Source organism: Cyanistes caeruleus, unplaced genomic scaffold (assembly GCF_971803275.1).
Source record: "Cyanistes caeruleus unplaced genomic scaffold, bCyaCae1.hap1.1 HAP1_SCAFFOLD_146, whole genome shotgun sequence".
NCBI lineage: Eukaryota > Metazoa > Chordata > Aves > Passeriformes > Paridae > Cyanistes > Cyanistes caeruleus.
The window spans coordinates 6,478-23,655 of record NW_028255940.1 but is presented as its reverse complement, the minus strand read 5'-3'; the positions used below and the strand labels follow the sequence as shown (position 1 = coordinate 23,655).

Here is a 17,178-nt window from a genome sequence, read left to right as displayed (position 1 = left end):
TTTTCCTGTTCTTTCCTGCTCTTCTTTATCCTCTTTTTCCTGGCTCTCTCACTTCTGTTCTGTTATTCTCTTTCTTAGCAATCTTAAAGTCTTGAACTCATGTATTCATATTTTACCCCCTTTTGTATTGTTCTCTCCGAGCCTGCTTTGCGCTCTATCTGTCGGCTCATGGCAGGCTCTCCCTCTCTCTCTCTCCCACGCCCTGAAATAAACAACTAACATCTAACTCGACTATAGAGGTCTCTGCCGAGTCTCAGACCGTCCACCCCCGATGTGTCTCCTGCATGCCTCCTTGCCCAGGTTCGTCTCAGAAAGACATTGGGCATCTTGCGTCTGTAAGAACCTCAAAAACAACAAGATTCAGCCCAAACAACAAAACACAGATCACAAACAAACCAAACAACAAGATTCAGCCAAAACCCCCTGCACAATAGAAAGGTTCAGCCCCTGCAAGAAACTAAAGCACCAACGTTTACCACAGTAAGGCTCAGAAACACCAAGATTCAGCCCCATAAAAATCGTGGATTGCCCACTGTGGTCGCCCGCTGCATGTGGGGAGGCAATGCACCTGGGGCTGGGGGAGCTGCAGATACAGGGATGAACTTCGTGCTGCTTCCTCTCCCTGCTCCTCCTCCTATGGCCTTACTCTTCCTCACACTCCTCCTCCTCCTTCTGCATAACCCCAGGTACATATATTTTCACCATTTTGTTCTTCAACCCCGCTTCTCCTTCCCTTCTCCTCCTGCCCCCAGGCCCAGCACCCACTGCCGCCTCCCTCTTCCCCCCCAGTCCCACAGCATCCCACCGCAGGGGCACGGATGCAGCTGGGCCAGCTCGGCCTGGGGCAGCGCTGGGCTCTCGGCCGCTTCCGCCCGCACTCGCTCCCCACTGCAGCCGCTCCCGCCACCACAGCGCGGGGGGGCCCGGCCTTGGCGCTCCCCCCTCCCACCTCCCCAAATTCCCCTCCAGGGGGGCGCCAAGGCCCGGGGGGGAGGGGCGCAGCTGGGCTCCAGCTGGGGAACGCTGGCAGCTGCGGCTCTGCCTGGACACTGATGAGTCATCAGCGCCGCGCGCTCTGATTGGCTCAGCCCTGCCTGAGCCCTGCGCCTGCGCCAAGGGGAGACACCCTGCTCCAGGGGGGATGGCCCCAAAACGGGGCAACCCCAGCAAAGGAACAACAACAAAGCCTCTTTACAAACTCATCCCCTCAACCTCATTGCACATAGGGCCAGGGACGTGGACATAAGGAAGTGACAGGAGGAGCCATCAGCTGCACAAAATGTTATTAATTGATGACACAGACTGCTGCTCAGCCAAGGTCCTGCTAAATTCATCAACTTCCAGAAGAACAACAAAGACTTAACACAGCCATCAATATCGTTAGCTATACAAAAGTGGGGTGCATATTAAGGGGGTATGTAGGAGGTGCATTGGGAAGTCTGTGCCTGTCCAGGACTTCAGCCAGTGGGGAAAGGGAGAGGGAGATGTGACCAAGAAAATTAGGATGAAAAGGAGGCTGTGTCTGCCAACAATTGGAGAGACCCCATGGGAAATGTCCCATGGCCTCTCCCTTTTTTTCTGAATGAAATTACTGTTACAGGACTCCTCTGTCTTCCTTGTGGACAGAAACCTCTGGGGATGTCAATTTTTCCACACACCTTGGGGCTCCTCCGCAATTCCTTCCACCGTCCGGGCCGGCGGGCAGTGAGTGCAGCTGAAGGGGCCTCACCCAGTTTGGGGGATCGGCTCCCTCGGCTGGCGGCAGCACCGGGGATTGATTGGGTACCCGAGAGTGAGCAGGAGACAGACGAGTGACGGATCAGGGCGGCTCTCAAGAGTCGGCAGGGAGAGAGCACTGAAAATCTCAGCAGTGACTACAGTGGCATCTTCGGGGAGTGAACATGGCAGGGCACCCAGGGAGGGGACAAAAGGGAAAGCCACAATGGGGTCCCAGCAAAAGGGATGAGGATCCCAAAATATCTCTCAAGGGTCCCATGGGAGAATGTGGAGGTCGTTTGCACATTCTCCCAGAGGGAATTAAGGACATGGACACCCAGGGGGGCAATAAGGGAAGTCCAGAAGGGATTTAGACAACGGGGGATGGATGGTGTTGGTGTGCTGGGAAGGGATTGGCTGAAGGGGAGTGTGCAGGAATGTGCTTAAGGCAAGAAGCAAGAAGAGCAATCCATGGGGTAAGAAAAAGGATTATATAAAAGAGGAAAAAGAGAAAAATACTGAGGATTGTGATGTTTTCCAGAAGGTTCTTATCCTCAGAATTTGCCAGCAGATCCTTTGTATCCCAGTTTTGGAGGACAGGAAAACAAGGAGGTGAGGATTTCAGGGGGTTTCTCTGAGCTGGGAGCGGCAGGAGCGGGCGCAGAGCTGCGGCACCGGGAGCACGGGCTGGGGGCCTGTGGGGAGCTGTGGGGCCGGGCCGGGGCTGTGGGGCAGCCGGGGCTCAGCGCCGGGCGCTGCCTGAGCCCAGCACCCCCCGGGCAGGGCCGGCAGTGGCCCCCGGCCCCCAGGAGGCTGCGGGACGCCCCGGCCGCTGCCCGGCCCCGTGGAGCTGCCGGCCCTGCCCGCCGGGGGGGCCGCCTTTGGACACTGCGGCAGGACAGGGACCGGCTCTGGGATACGGGCTGGGGAGGGGAGCCTCAGCACAGCCAGCACGAGGAAGGAACAGCTCACAAATGGCGATTAGACATGCAAGGATCCACATGATCTTTTAAGCATTTCCTGCTGGGTCCCTGGAGAAAGGAAGGATTTTGCAGAAAGCTCAGCAGCTGCCACACGATGAGCACCCACAGGCACTGAGGGGGGCTGCAGCAGCAACAGAAGAAGCCCCTGCAGCACTTGCTCACAAAGGCTCAGCAGCTGAATGCAGCAAGGGATGAGCAAAAGGCCAAGCTGAAGGCAAAGGCCATGGCACACTTCCTACAGCCCCTGAGGGATCAAGCCCAGGGCCCAAGGGGGCCCCAGCACCCAGGGGACACCCTCGGCCACAAGCACCTGGCACAGGCATTGTCCTCCTGGCCAGGGCACAGCCCACCCAAGCAGCCCCTGGCAAGGAATCAGCCTTCCAGCTGCAGGGCACAAGGACACTGCAAGCACAGACAGCAGCACCCTCAGCACCAGCAAGTCCAGCCCTTGATGGACACGCATTCTTAGCGGTGGCACAGCTCCCATTCCACCAGGGACCCACCACACTGCAGCCCTTGGGAACATCCAGGGTGGCTCTGGATCCAGAGGAGACCTTTCCTGATGGACACAGGGGCCTCTGCATCCACTCAGGATCTTACACCTAAAGGTTTTAGGGAATATTTTAGCTATTGAGGCACTAAGTGGGAAAGATGAGTGGGTGTGTTTTATTCAGCCACTATTAGCAGATGTGGGGGATGTGTTTGAAATGCTGGAATTTTCATTTGCTCACAATTGTGATTCTAATTTACTAGAAAGGGATATGATGGCTAAATTGGGAATGCAAATTAATGTTGCAAAAGGTGATACAGAGGCTGGTTCTGTTGTACCTCTGTGTCAAATGTCTGGCAGAGCCTAGGCTGAAGTGAACCCACAAGTGTGGGCAGCCCCAGGGAAACGGGCAAAATTAGATATGGAGCCTCTCCAAATTTCCCTGAAGCAACCAGGACAAGAGGTGTCGAAAAGCAATCCCCTGTTCCAAGGGAGGGAAGGAAGGGCTCACAGCCTGTCTGGGAGTCCTGCTCAAGGCACGGCTTGGGCAGCCAGGGATGGCTCCCTAGAGTGCTCCTATCCTGCCAAACAAGAAATCCAATGGAATCCACAGAATGCTGCAGGACCCAAGAAGAAGAAATGAGATGATGAAACCGAGGCACCCCACACTCTCAGATCCTTACACCAGCCTCAACCAGCTGCCCTCCTCACACTGCTGCCATTCACAACTTGATGCAAAAGATGCTTTCTGGGGATCTGCCCGCTTCCAGAGGATACAAACACAATTCTGCCTTGGGCTGGCAACAAGAGCGAGAAGGGAAAATGCTCAAGACATGGACGGTCCTTCTGCAGGGATGCACGGAAGCACCGGCCTGATTGGGGCAAGCCTTGCAGGAAATATCAAAGGAATTGACCTCACCCCCAGGGACTGGCTTAATGCAGGATGTGGATGACTTGATCCAGTCAGGAGGACAAGGAGAAGAGGTAGAGGAAGCCTCTGTGAAATGGCTTCATTTTCAGGCTAAAAAGCAACTTTGAGTATCTGGAAAAAAATGGCAAACAGTAGAGAAAATGGTTAAATATTTGGGACCTATTTTAACTGAAGCTTTGTCTTGTATTGACCCTGAGAGGGCTCAGGGAATCTCAGAAAAAACGTTTCCCTGGACTAAAAAGGAGCTGCAGCAATTCTTAGGATTAACAGAGAATTGCAGGAGCTGGACTGAGGATTCTCTCTTCTAGCCAGAACAGTCTGTGTCTTTTTTACCCCCAGATAGTCTCAATGTTATGGGCTGGACATAAGAAAGAGAAGAAAACAAAATGAAAAAAATAAAATGATTGATGCCCCAGCCATGGCTCTTCCAGACTCAGAAATCTGAACTGGAAGGGAATATTAAACAGGCCACCCCTGAGCCTGCACTGAAGGCAAGGCAGCAGCAGCCAGGGCTCCCCAGCGGGGGAAGCCCCTGGGCCTGCCCACAGATCCTCTGCTCAAATCCTCGGCCTGGGCACCCTCCTTTGCCATCTCCAGCCACTGCGGGACAATCCTTGCTCTCACTCTTGCACCTTCAGGCCTTTCTGTGCCTGCCCTCGCCACAGCTGCTGGGGAAGGCACCGGGACAATTCCACTCTGCCTCTCAATTCCACTCACACTATGCCCTGCCTGGGATTAGCTGCTGGCAAAATAGACCAACTTGAAAATGGCTTCAAATCTTATTTCTCTAAAGGGACTTGGTTTGCCTTTGCCTTGGGGAAAGGAATTTTAATCTTTCTTTTCCAGCACTCAGCAGAGATGAAATTAACATCTCAACAGACTGGGAAGAGCCCAAAAGATTCCCACCAAGATAACAACCATCAAGAAAACATCAACACCCAGCAGCAAACATCAACCAACATCTACCCCAGACACTGCCCCAGGCACAGCTGGAGACACCTGGTCTGGAAAAGGCTGAGCAGGAAATCCAGGAGTGCCCACCTAATTCCCATCACAGGCACAGAAATCCGGCTGCAACAGGAAACCAAATCCTAACAACTCCACAACTTCAAACCAATGAACATTAAACCAATGGATTTCTATGGGGTCAGAGTGTATGAATTTAGGAAAAATCTAGTCAAACTCATATGTCATGGAATGATTTTCTCAGCACACCCAGCCTAAGTCTGGATTTAATGATTTCTTTTGCACATCCTGGTCAGAATCACGTTGTGCCTTGACTCTCTAGCACTAAAGACATTGTGGGAGAGTTTTTGATTTTCCCAAAGTTTCAGTTAAAGGATTACAGCATTCGATTTTTTTTTTTGTAATGTCAGGAAAATTAATCCACGAACACCAGAGGTTTATGTCCAAAAAGGAGACAGAGGAGTCCTTTTTCTTTATTCGAATAAAGGGAGAGGCCATGGGGCATTCCCCTGGGGTCTCTCAAATTTTTGGAGGGCGCAGCCTCCTTTTTATCCTAATTCCCGGCCGCTTGTCCCTTCTCTCTTTCCCCATAGGCTGAGGTACTTGAGAGGTACAGGCTTCCCGGAACGCCTGATACCTGGGGTACCTTCCCCCCCCCACCCCCAATGCATAATCCCTTCTTAACTTTTATGGAATTCATAGTGTTCTTTCAGTGCCTCTTTGATCTTCTACTGGAATCCATCCCATTGTTTCTGTCGTCTCTCACTGATAGCTGCATCTTATCAACTGACCCACAGCTTGTTTGTAAAGACAAACTCATCATTCCTCTCAGTAATAATCCTGATTTTATATTGTCAGTTCAGTTTGGGCCAGGGCAGGGAGAATCAATTTTTAGGCCGAGAGAGAAGTAGGAAAAATTCAATTGCCTTGAAAATGTTTTGGGAATGTTTGTGCCTGACTCATAGTGATGGCAAAAATTTTATATGGGTTTTTGGATGTTGAATTTTAGGCTGTTTCTGAAAACTAGAAGAGCTTTAAAGGTGACCCTTTATCTCATAAACACTTATTAGAGTACTGTTAAAAAAATAAACCAAAACAAAAAATAACCACATTGTGGCACTAACAAATGTGAGTCATCCCATGACTGCCCTGGAAGAGAAGCTTCGTTCCAGGCAGCCAGGAGAGGAGCTTTAGAAATGCAAATTAACACCGATGGGACAAAGCCTGCACAATGGACATGAGGCTTCCTACCTGCAGGGAACTGAGCTGATTCTTTCTGCCCCTCAGCCCAAGCTCTGCCTGCTTGCACAGATGGAATTTGCACTGCTAAAGGCACAGCCCATTGTGAGGATATCTGACTCTGCAGCAAAAATTGTTTAAGCTGCAAAGGAAAACAGAAAATGGAGAATGTTGTGAATACTTCGCTAAAACAAGTGGGGGGAATCATCCCTGTCCCCACTCCAACATGTGCTGTCTCTGTCTATGTTACATAGGGTGTATCAGACCATTGGGGTTTATTTGCTACCACAAGTTCAGGGAAATCAGTTGGGAATCCAAGTATGTGATGATTTAATGAGAAAAGCTGACAATTGATGCAGCCCTGGCTGGAGAGAGCACCCAGAAATGGGGAAAAGATGAATGGCCACCAGAACAAATCCTGCAACACCACGGACCAGACCCTGGGAACCCTGATGAATTCATATCAGGTACCAGAGAAACCATTTCTCATTTCAATGGCATAATTAGATTACAGGATATCATTGAAATAATAACCAACCAGACAGCTCCAGCTCCTGACCTTCCCCCCAACCAATCCACTCAGATGAGGAACACAACATTTCACTGTGGGATGGGATCACATGATCTATTAGCAGAAGGAGACAGAATTTCTGGAAAAGTAAATGACTCAAACTGCAGTTGACAAATAGATGAGAACAGATACCAAAGGAAACAAGAAAGCAGCTCATGAACCAGACCAAATCAGGAAAGGATGGGAATGGGAAACGTTTTTCTGCTTCCCTGGCAGACCATGGGTTAAACAAACGCCAGACAGAGCTGTCCCCCTTCAAATCTACACACCAAAAATCCTGTAACTCAGGGATTCCTACCAGAAAAATATCTTCCTGAATTGAGTGAAAGGGGGGATGGGACCCCCAGACAGAGCAGGAGGGGCCTGGAACACCCAAATCCAAGCACGGGGGAGGAGGCTGGAGATTGGAGGGACGATTGGGAAGGGGCAAGAGTGGGAAAAAGAGAGGGCTGGGACCCCCAAAGCGTGGGGGAAGGTGCTGGGAAACCCAAATTGCAGTGTGAGGGGGCAATGGATTGGGGGAAGGAGGAGAAAGGGGGAGAGGAGAGGAAAAGGTGGGGCTGGGATGAAAGAAACGTGGTTCCCTGTCCCGCAGCACTCGATCCCTGGAGCGATTCCCTGCGGCTTGTGGGGAGGAAGATCTGCACTGGGGGGTCCCCAAGCCCCCTGCCCATCCCAGCGTGTCCATCTCCCTGGTGCCCTCCAGCTCCCAGCCCGGCCCCGGCCGCCTGCTCTGCTCCCTGATGGATTTCTCCCCTGCCCACATCCAGCTGAGCTGCTCCCAGGGCCAGCAGCAGCAGCTCTCGGGCCACTGCCGTGCTCCCCAGCGGGGACTGGAGCCAGCAGCTCCTGGTGCTGCTGGAAACCGCCCCCGGCAATGCGGGCTCAGCTCCAGCTGCCAGGTGGAGCACGGCAGCCTGGAGCACCCCCTGAGCCGGCACTGGGGCACGGCCCGGCCCCCACAGCGCCGGGGGCAGGGGCTGGCAGGACACGGAGGGGATTTGGGGCTCCTGGCCTTAACTGGCAGCCCCTCCTTGAGAACCCCTCTCCCCCTGGCCCAGCTCCCCTCATCCCCCTCTCCCAGCCCTTTCCCACCGGCTCCCGGCCCCGCTCCGCTCACCCCAGAGCTCCTCGCCAGCAGCCGAGAGATGGAGGAGGAGGAGGGCAAGGAGGGGAAAGCGGAGGAGCGGGAGGAAGAGGAGGGGTAGAGGAGGAGCAGGAACTGCAAGAGGAGCAGCAGAGGAGGCCCCATGAAACAAAGAAATTAAGAATTAAGAAGAAATGTTTAAAAGAGGTGTCTGACAAAAACCAGACCCTGACAGCCTAATCCACAAGAACAGGAAAAAGAGTCAGACTGCAAGATAAGATAAGGAGCTGGAATACACAAACAAGATGCAAAGACAAAGGCACCACAGGATAAAGGAGATTCCTGGACCCTAAGCCGGAGGAAACGGATTTGACGTCCCCCTCCCCAAAAAAAAAGCGGCCAAAGGACTGAAAGGGGCACAGGGCTAATTTTAATATGAAGTGAAGACAGGCGGGGTTAGGAAATTAATATGTATTAGCCGTATCGCGTAAACCTGCTCTGTAAAGGATAAAAAGGGAAAACCCAATCAAAAGGGTGTGCATGCATTTTGGAGGAGATATCCCCCATGCACCTCAGCGCTGAATAAATTCATACCTGCTCTTATAACTACTCTGTGAGTTATAGAGTTCCTTTTATTCCGCAAATCACCCAGGTGCGTCCATCGCTCTCTGGATCTGCAGCCCCTTCGCGCCGGGAGCATCGGGCCCCGCAGCCCGCAGCTCACCGGGGACGGGAACCTCGCCCCGAAGCTCTTGGGCCGTCCTGGCAGGATTTGTTTGCAGGGGAAGGGATATTTGGAGCTCACTCGAAGTAGCTTTGGGGACCCCTGTTTCTTTTTCTGGGGCCGGGCCGGGCAGAGCGATGTCTGGATCTTGCAGGACTCCAAAGCTGAGCTGAGATGCCCGGTACCGGCAGGGGGAGGGGAGCAGCGAAAAGGGGGGAGCCCCGGGAGTCCCGGAGCCTGAAATGGGGGCCTGGAGATGGGGGACCCCGAGAGCCGGGAGTGAGGGGAGCCTGGAGAAGGGGCAGCCCGGAGAAGGGATGAGCCTGCAGAGGGGGAAGACCTGGGACACCAAAGTGGGGACCCCAGGAAAGGGAAACCTCAGGGAGGGATTTTTTCCTCTCAGTCCTGATGCTTTGGAGATTTTCATGGACACAAGACACCTGAAGACTTCTAGAGATGGACTGGGGCAGGAGGAACCCTGAATCCTAGGTGGTCACCCCTTGTTTTTCCCCCCAAACCCAGACTTCTCATGCCCAAGCATTAGACGAATGGAGGAGAAGAAGGCAGAGAGGAAGATGCTCTGGGACCCCCAGGCAACAACAGTCAGTACAACAGTGGAGGCAAAAGCATTATCACCAAATCCATCTGCCCAGAGGGCAGAACTGGTTGCCTTAACCAGAACACTAGAATTAAGTGAAGGGAAAAGGGTAAACATATGGACTGGCTCAAAGTATGCTTTTGGAGTACTGCATGTACACAGAGCACTGGGGAAAGAAAGAGGACTGCTGTCTTCTCAAGGCACACACATTAAACATCAAGATGCAGTCCTGCAATCAATAAAAGCAGTACAAAAGCCCGAGCAAGTAGCAATCATGCACTGCAAAGCTCAACAATCGGGAAACTCCAAAATTCATGAGGGAAATCGGAAAGCAGACTGGACAGCCCGACAAGCTGCTCGAGAAGTGCAAACTGCAATGGCATTGATACCTTTAAAAACTAATGTATCTCAATTCAATTTACCCCCAGAACCAAAATATTCAATAGAGGATGAGAAATTGGGATGCTCACTGAATGCACAGAAGAATTCAGAAGGGTGGTATGTGACTACACAGGGACAAGTAGTGGCACCCCCCTTGATAATGAGAGAAGTTCTACAAATTAAACATAACAAATGTCATTGGAGTGCAGAGACATTGGTGAAATTGTTAAAACAAAATTTAATTTTAGTACGGATGTTAACAATGGCAAAATCAGTAATGTCAAAATGTGAAATTGGCTTAAAGAACAATCCAGTGGCTAGATGACAGGCACAATTAGGGAAAATTCAGGTAGGAGTAGAACAAGGAGATTATTGGCAAGTAGATTTTGTAGAATTAGCAAGAACTCAAGGATAGAAATATCTATTGGGAGGGGTTGACACATTTTCAGGATGGCCAGAAGCTCTTCCCTGTCACACAAATCAAGCAAAGGAGACAGTCAAGTGGTTACTGCAAGAAATCATTCCAAGATTTGGGGTGCCTCTAGGAATATCATCAGATAGGGGCCCACATTTCACAGCCACAGTAGTGAGGGAGGTGAGTAGGTTACTGGGAATAGCTTGGCATCTCCATACACCATGGAGACCCCAATCCAGTGGACAGGTAGAGAGGATAAATCAGACATTGAAGAGGCAAATCAGCAAAAGATGCCAAGAGGCTAAATTGCAGCAGCCACAACCTTTACCAATAGCACTGCTGAGGATTCGGATAAATCCTAGAAGCGGGATGTCAGTCAGTCCTTATGAGATATTGGATGGGAAACCATATGAATGCCCTGAACCTAATCCAAATGTACATGTTACAGGGAAGCAAGAGGTGTAGAATTATGTTCTGTCTCTTGGAAAAGCTCGAGCTCGACTTCGGAGCACCCTTGTGTGGAACAGGCCGCTGACTCTTGAGAATCCAGTTCATGACATCCCCCCGGGAGATGAAGTGTACGGTAAAAGCTGGAAGGAAGAACCATTAAAAGAAAGGGGGAATGGACCCTGTCAGGTACTGTTAACTACCTTGACAGCAGTCAAAGGAGCTGGACTGGATCCCTGCATACATTACACCAGGGTGAAGAAGGTTTCCCCTGCACTATGGACTGCACAAACTGTAGGGCCAACAAAGCTGCAGATAAAGCGGGTTTGATTGTTTCAAATGTCTAGGTTGCTAGTGACTGTATTGGTGATTATTTTATGGCCTTTAGTGCCATCAGTAGGAATCAATGTTACCTTGGGATGTGAAATGCAAAAGGATCAGCTGACAACTCTTCATTTTAGAATGAAGAGGGATGTGGGGGTGCAGCCAGAAACACAAGTGATAAAAGTCTCTAATACTATTCAGGCAAAAAATGGGATGATTGGATTAATTCAAGATTTGGCCAACATGCAAAACACCAGCAAAATAACTGCCTGTCTGTCAATACCAAAGGCAGCAGGAGACCAAAAAAATTGGGGAATTATAACATCAAAATTACCTGAAATACAAAAGAATAAAAATGAAAATGTGAGCTGTGTATTGCAAATAGATTACGAGAACCCAAATAAGACAGTGTTTGAAAATGCTGCGAAGCCAAAGTATTCATTTCTATGGGATTGTCATGAAAATGGAGGAAAGTATGAACCAAAATTAGGCTGGTATGGGGGATTAGGGAATTATGGATGGTGTTCTGAAAAGATAGCAAAGGTCATTAAAGAAAAGATTCCAGTATCGAAGTGGAAGTGTGAAGGACAGGAAGGAAAAGATCGGGCTGAAGCTTGGGACAGTGCATGGTCAATGAGTGTGCTTCAGAAATTCCAATCTATGGCAGATAGCCCTTGGTGCATTAAGTGGGAAGGCTCTGAAAGTGAAACAGATCCAGGGGTATGGAACACTGCAACCAGTAGTAGAATGGAGGCAGACAAAGTGAATTGGTGGGAATGGAACAAAACTTATGACTGTACTTCTGATGATGAAGAAATAAAACAAATGCCACCACTTGTGGTAGCTCTGAAAATTGGATGTGCCTGCAGAGGAATCACACATAAACAAGGTGAAATAAATGACAAGATAGGACAAGTGATCCAAAAGGTAATATGGAGCACAAGTACAGTTCAGAGTCCAGGCCAATTTGGATGGGCAGCAAGCGACGGCACCTGGACAACACATTTGCCAGTAGGTGAAAAAGTAAAAGAGATTACTTTAGGCCTCCCCACCTTATGCCCAATTTGGAAAAGGTCCCCATTCAAGGGAGAGCATGAACTTCTGCAAATAAGGACAAGACGAGAAGTTCAGGAAAACAAAGCTGAAGATGAAGAAATATGGCAGGAACCCCAGGCAGTAGTATAAAATTTAAGTGGGTTCTGGAATCCTTGTTTGGTCCAATAGCAAATTATAACAAATAGAAAGATGTTGTACAAACTTACAGGCCAGGTAGAAAGATTGGCAAGAGTTACCAAAGAGGGATTTAGAGAGCTAAATGTACAATTACAAGCCACAACTAAAATGACCCTGCAAAACAGATTGGCTTTAGATCTGTTATTGTTGAAAGAACACAGAGTGTGCGGGTACCTAAAAGGACAAATTGATCACTGCTGCATCCACATCCCAAATGGAACTGCAGATGTAGAACACAACATTAATCCATTAAAACAAATAGAACATGAAGCACAGAAAGAGAGGGAAGATCTGACCACAAGTTGGGTAGATAAAAGTTTTGAAGGGTTAGGATGGAATGTGAGCTCATAAATCAAATCTATTCTTGAGAGTCTGATAATCCTACTGATTGTGTTCTTAGCAATCTGCTTAATCTATGCAGTTTTGAAAGGAGAGATAAAGAAAAGAGGAACCTGGAACCAGAAGATAATAAAGGCGCTGACACGGGACAGGGATCCACATCCACATTTGTCATCTCCAAGTCCTCCAGAGTGTAACAACGCTTACGACAACTGTGGATTCGAAGATGAACATCAAGTATAAATACAGAAAAAGGACTGTATATAGTGAAAGCATTACACTTATTATAGTAAAGTGAAATGTTTTCAAAGGACGGAAATATGTTACTATGTGGTTAAATGTTTCTGAAAATGTTTCTAAAAATCATGTAGAGGTAGGCCACAAGAATGCTTGGTATTGGGGATGATCTAGCAAGCTGAAATGTTTATGGTAACGGGAACTGGTACTTGGGGTCTCCAAGATACCCACCCAGAGATAAGATTCGGACATGTTCATGCAAGGATGAGCTAACTCTCATGACGCAATATAGATAAAAGTTAATGAAGCAATATTAATGAAGCAATATTGATAAGGTTGTTATAGTGATTACTGCTACAGCTGAAATTGTATAAACATGTGCACTTTGGACAAAGACGATGGAGGTAGATTTGGGTTGCTGATACCCCCAGTTCCTGCATGCTACAATAAAGCACCTGCATACAATCAGTCTGTGATTATGTGTGTTCCTGAACGCTAACAAAGACAGATCAAAAACTTCCAAAACACAAAAAATCTAGTATCCCTCCAAAATAGAAAGATTCTGCCCCCCCAAAAAAAAAAAAAAAACAACACCAACATTTAGCCCAATAAAGCTCAAAAACACCAAGATTCAGCCCCGGGAAAATCGTGCATCTCCCTGCCCGGGCACTCGCTGCATGGGGGGGTGAGGGGGGCAGTGAGGCCGGGCCGGAGCAGGGGGTGCCTGAGAGAGGCCCCGAGCCCGGCAGAAGCCCCTGCACAGCCATGCAAGTGGCTCCTGGCGGAACTCGGGGATCCCCCTGGCCATCCCCGCTGGAGCAGCCTGGTCCTGAGGGACTCTGGCCCCTGCGAGGGACCCCAGGCTGCAGCAGGACAAGGATTCCTGGCCCTCAGGGGGAGGCAGTGACATGAGCTGACTGTGACCCCCATCCCTGTGCCTCTGGGCGGGGAGGGGGACGGAGAGGGGCACAAAGTTAAGCCCGGGAAGGAGGGACAGCTGGGGGGAAAGATGGATTTCCGTAGGAATTACTTCTAATTTTCTTTCTCTGAAAAGTTGGATAATAAATTCAATTTAATTTCCCCAAGTCAGGTGTGCTGTGCCCGTGACCAAGGATTGAACTGTCCCCACCCTCATCCAGACCCCCGAGCCTTTCCTTGACTGTTCTGCTCCCCGCCCGGGACAGGAAGGAGAGTCACAGAGTTTTGGCCTCGCTCCGGCATGCCCTGCTCCATCCCGGACTCACCCCCAGCTCGCAGCGCCCTCAGCTCCCGGGCACCCCGAGCTCCCGGCGCTTCAGCGCAGCGGCGCTTCCTTGGCCTCCTGCCCGGGCCGGGCCCAGCGCCGGGGCCGCCCCTCAGCCCAGGGGGCCGAGAAATGGCCGAGATCAGCCCAAGGCAGGCGAGGCCGTGCCGTGTGCAGAGCCCGTGGCTGGCTGCCATTGGCTGCTTCTGCCGTCACTCGTGGCTCTGGCGCGCGCTGATTGGGCAGAGCGGGGACAAGCCCGGCCCCGCTGGCGCCCCCAGGGCGGCCGTGGGGCAGGAGAGCCGCCATTGCCGGAGCGTCTGTGCGGGCCCGGCAGCGGCGGCAGCAGCGGCCGGAGCCCGGTGAGGCGGCGGCGGAGCTCGGAGGCGGCCCCGGCCATCGCAGGTGGGAGCCGCGCTCGGTTCTGCGGGGGCTCGGGGCTCGCTGCGGGCCCGGGAGGGGGCGGCAGGGGGCTGTGGCGGGTGGCTTGTGCCGTGGCCGGCCCGTGTTGGCCCTGGGCTGAGGGCGCTGCGGGAGCGGCTGCCCGCGGTCTCCTTGCCGCTGGGGCCTCGGCAGGAGGCGGTGGCGGAGCAGCGCTGGCTCGTCCCGCTTCGTGTCGGGAGGCCGGAGGTGGCTGCGCTGTGCCCGGGACGCTGCGCCGGGGCCGCCTCCGAGCTCCGCCGCCGCCTCACCGGGCTCCGGCCGCTGCTGCCGCCGCTGCCGGGCCCGCACAGACGCTCCGGCAATGGCGGCTCTCCTGCCCCACGGCCGCCCTGGGGGCGCCAGCGGGGCCGGGCTTGTCCCCGCTCTGCCCAATCAGCGCGCGCCAGAGCCACGAGTGACGGCAGCAGCAGCCAATGGCAGCCAGCCACGGGCTCTGCACACGGCACGGCCTCGCCTGCCTTGGGCTGATCTCGGCCATTTCTCGGCCCCCTGGGCTGAGGGGCGGCCCCGGCGCTGGGCCCGGCCCGGGCAGGAGGCCAAGGAAGCGCCGCTGCGCTGAAGCGCCGGGAGCTCGGGGTGCCCGGGAGCTGAGGGAGCTGGGGGTGAGTCCGGGATGGAGCAGGGCATGCCGGAGCGAGGCCAAAACTCTGTGACTCTCCTTCCTGTCCCGGGCGGGGAGCAGAACAGTCAAGGAAAGGCTCGGGGGTCGGGATGAGGGTGGGGACAGTTCAATCCTTGGTCACGGGCACAGCACACCTGACTTGGGGAAATTAAATTGAATTTATTATCCAACTTTTCAGAGAAAGAAAATTAGAAGTAATTCCTACGGAAATCCATCTTTCCCCCCAGCTGTCCCTCCTTCCCGGGCTTAACTTTGTGCCCCTCTCCGTCCCCCTCCCCGCCCAGAGGCACAGGGATGGGGGTCACAGTCAGCTCATGTCACTGCCTCCCCCTGAGGGCCAGGAATCCTTGTCCTGCTGCAGCCTGGGGTCCCTCGCAGGGGCCAGAGTCCCTCAGGACCAGGCTGCTCCAGCGGGGATGGCCAGGGGGATCCCCGAGTCCGGCCAGGAGCCACTTGCATGGCTGTGCAGGGGCTTCTGCCGGGCTCGGGGCCTCTCTCAGGCACCCCCTGCTCCGGCCCGGCCTCACTGCCCCCCTCACCCCCCATGCAGCGAGTGCCCGGGCAGGGAGATGCACGATTTTCCCGGGGCTGAATCTTGGTGTTTCTGAGCTTTATTGGGCTAAATGTTGGTACTTTGGTTTCTTGTGAGGGCTGAACAGTTCTATTTTGGAGGGGATTTTGACTAAATCTTGTTTGATTAGTTTTTGATCTGTTTTGATGTTTGGAGGGTGTTTGGGCTGAATCTTAGTGTTCTGGAGATTCTTCCAGATACAAGATGCCCAGTGATTTTCTGAGATGAACTTGGACAAGGAGGAACCCCCAGCCCAAGGTGCTCTCCTGTTGTTTTTTTCTCCCCAGCCAGGATTTTACATTCCCAAACCGTGTCCAGATGGAGGAGGAGGGAGGAAAAGCCCTGGAGATGCCGCACAAGGAGGGGCTGCAAACCCAGTCCAGGGAGTTGTGAGGAGGAAGGATCCCCCCAGTGCCAGGAACACGGCCAGAGATCCAGCCAGAGCTCAGAGCAGGGGGAGAAGCCCCACAAGTGCTTGGAATGTGGGAAGGGCTTCAGGTACAGCTCTGACCTGCTCCAGCACCAGATGACCCACACTGGGGAAAAAGCCCTATGAGTGTGGGAAATGTGGGAAGAGCTTCACCAGCACATCTTACCTGATGAGACACCAAGTGATCCACACGGGGGAACGGCCCTACACCTGCTTGGAATGTGGGAAGAGCTTTGGGTGGAGTGCCGCCCTGAGAAAACACCAGCTCATCCACACTGGGGAGAGGCCCTACGAGTGTCCCCAGTGTGGGAAGAGGTTTCAGACCAGCTCCCATGTCCTCATACATGAGCGGATTCACACAGACGAGAGGCCCTTCCGCTGCCCCGACTGCGGGAAGGGCTTCAACCGCAACGGCAACCTCGCCATCCACCGGCGCATCCACACTGGGGAGAGGCCCTACGAGTGTCCCCAGTGTGGGAAGAGGTTTCAGACCAGCTCCCATGTCCTCGTACATGAGCGGATTCACACAGACGAGAGGCCCTTCCGCTGCCCTGACTGCGGGAAGGGCTTCAAGCACAACTCCAACCTCACCATCCACCGGCGCATCCACACTGGGGAGAGGCCCTACGAGTGTCCCCAGTGTGGGAAGAGCTTCTCCGGGAGCTCTGACTTGACCAAACACCAACGGAGGCACCAGTAAGGAAGGCCCTGGGAGTGTCCCAAGTGCGGGAAGAGCTTCGTGCGCTGCTCCAGCTCCATCCCCCATGGGAGGATGGGCGTTGGATGATCCCCAGTGACCCCCGTTGGGCAGAGCCCTGGTGATCCGTGGTCCTGGTGATGCGTGTTGGGAAGACACCTGGCTGGGAGGCTCCACACTTTCCTGGCTCCCTGTGGGCACCTGGATAAAAGCAAGGGAATTAAAATCCAAGGGGATACAGAATGACAATGGGAATTGTTGACTTTCAATCCTTGAGAACCTTTTGCCTCAGGAGCCGTGTGGGCAGAGAAAAGGGGGTGACACTGGGCTTGGGGGGCCCGAGGGGAGCACCCACGCTCTTGGGGGGGGGGAGGACACCACCCCTAGGACCCCCCCTCACCTTCCTGCGCAGGCAGAAGCCGAGCCCCAGTGCCAGGAAGACGAAGCCCAACACGGAAACTCCAATCCCCGTCAGCATCTTGCTGTGGGC

At 52.7% G+C, this 17,178-nt stretch overlaps 1 protein-coding gene across 1 annotated transcript in view; it reads left to right on the top strand.

Annotated features, from left to right (window-relative positions):
* Positions 1-16,878, top strand: part of LOC147645888 (uncharacterized) — a 98,567-nt gene extending 81,689 nt beyond the window's left edge. Inside the window, 1 exon segment of the mRNA XM_086874139.1 lies at positions 16,088-16,878. Coding sequence (XP_086730265.1) covers positions 16,088-16,778 — 691 coding nt within the window. The 3' untranslated portion in view covers positions 16,779-16,878.
* The last annotated feature ends 300 nt before the right edge of the window (positions 16,879-17,178 follow it).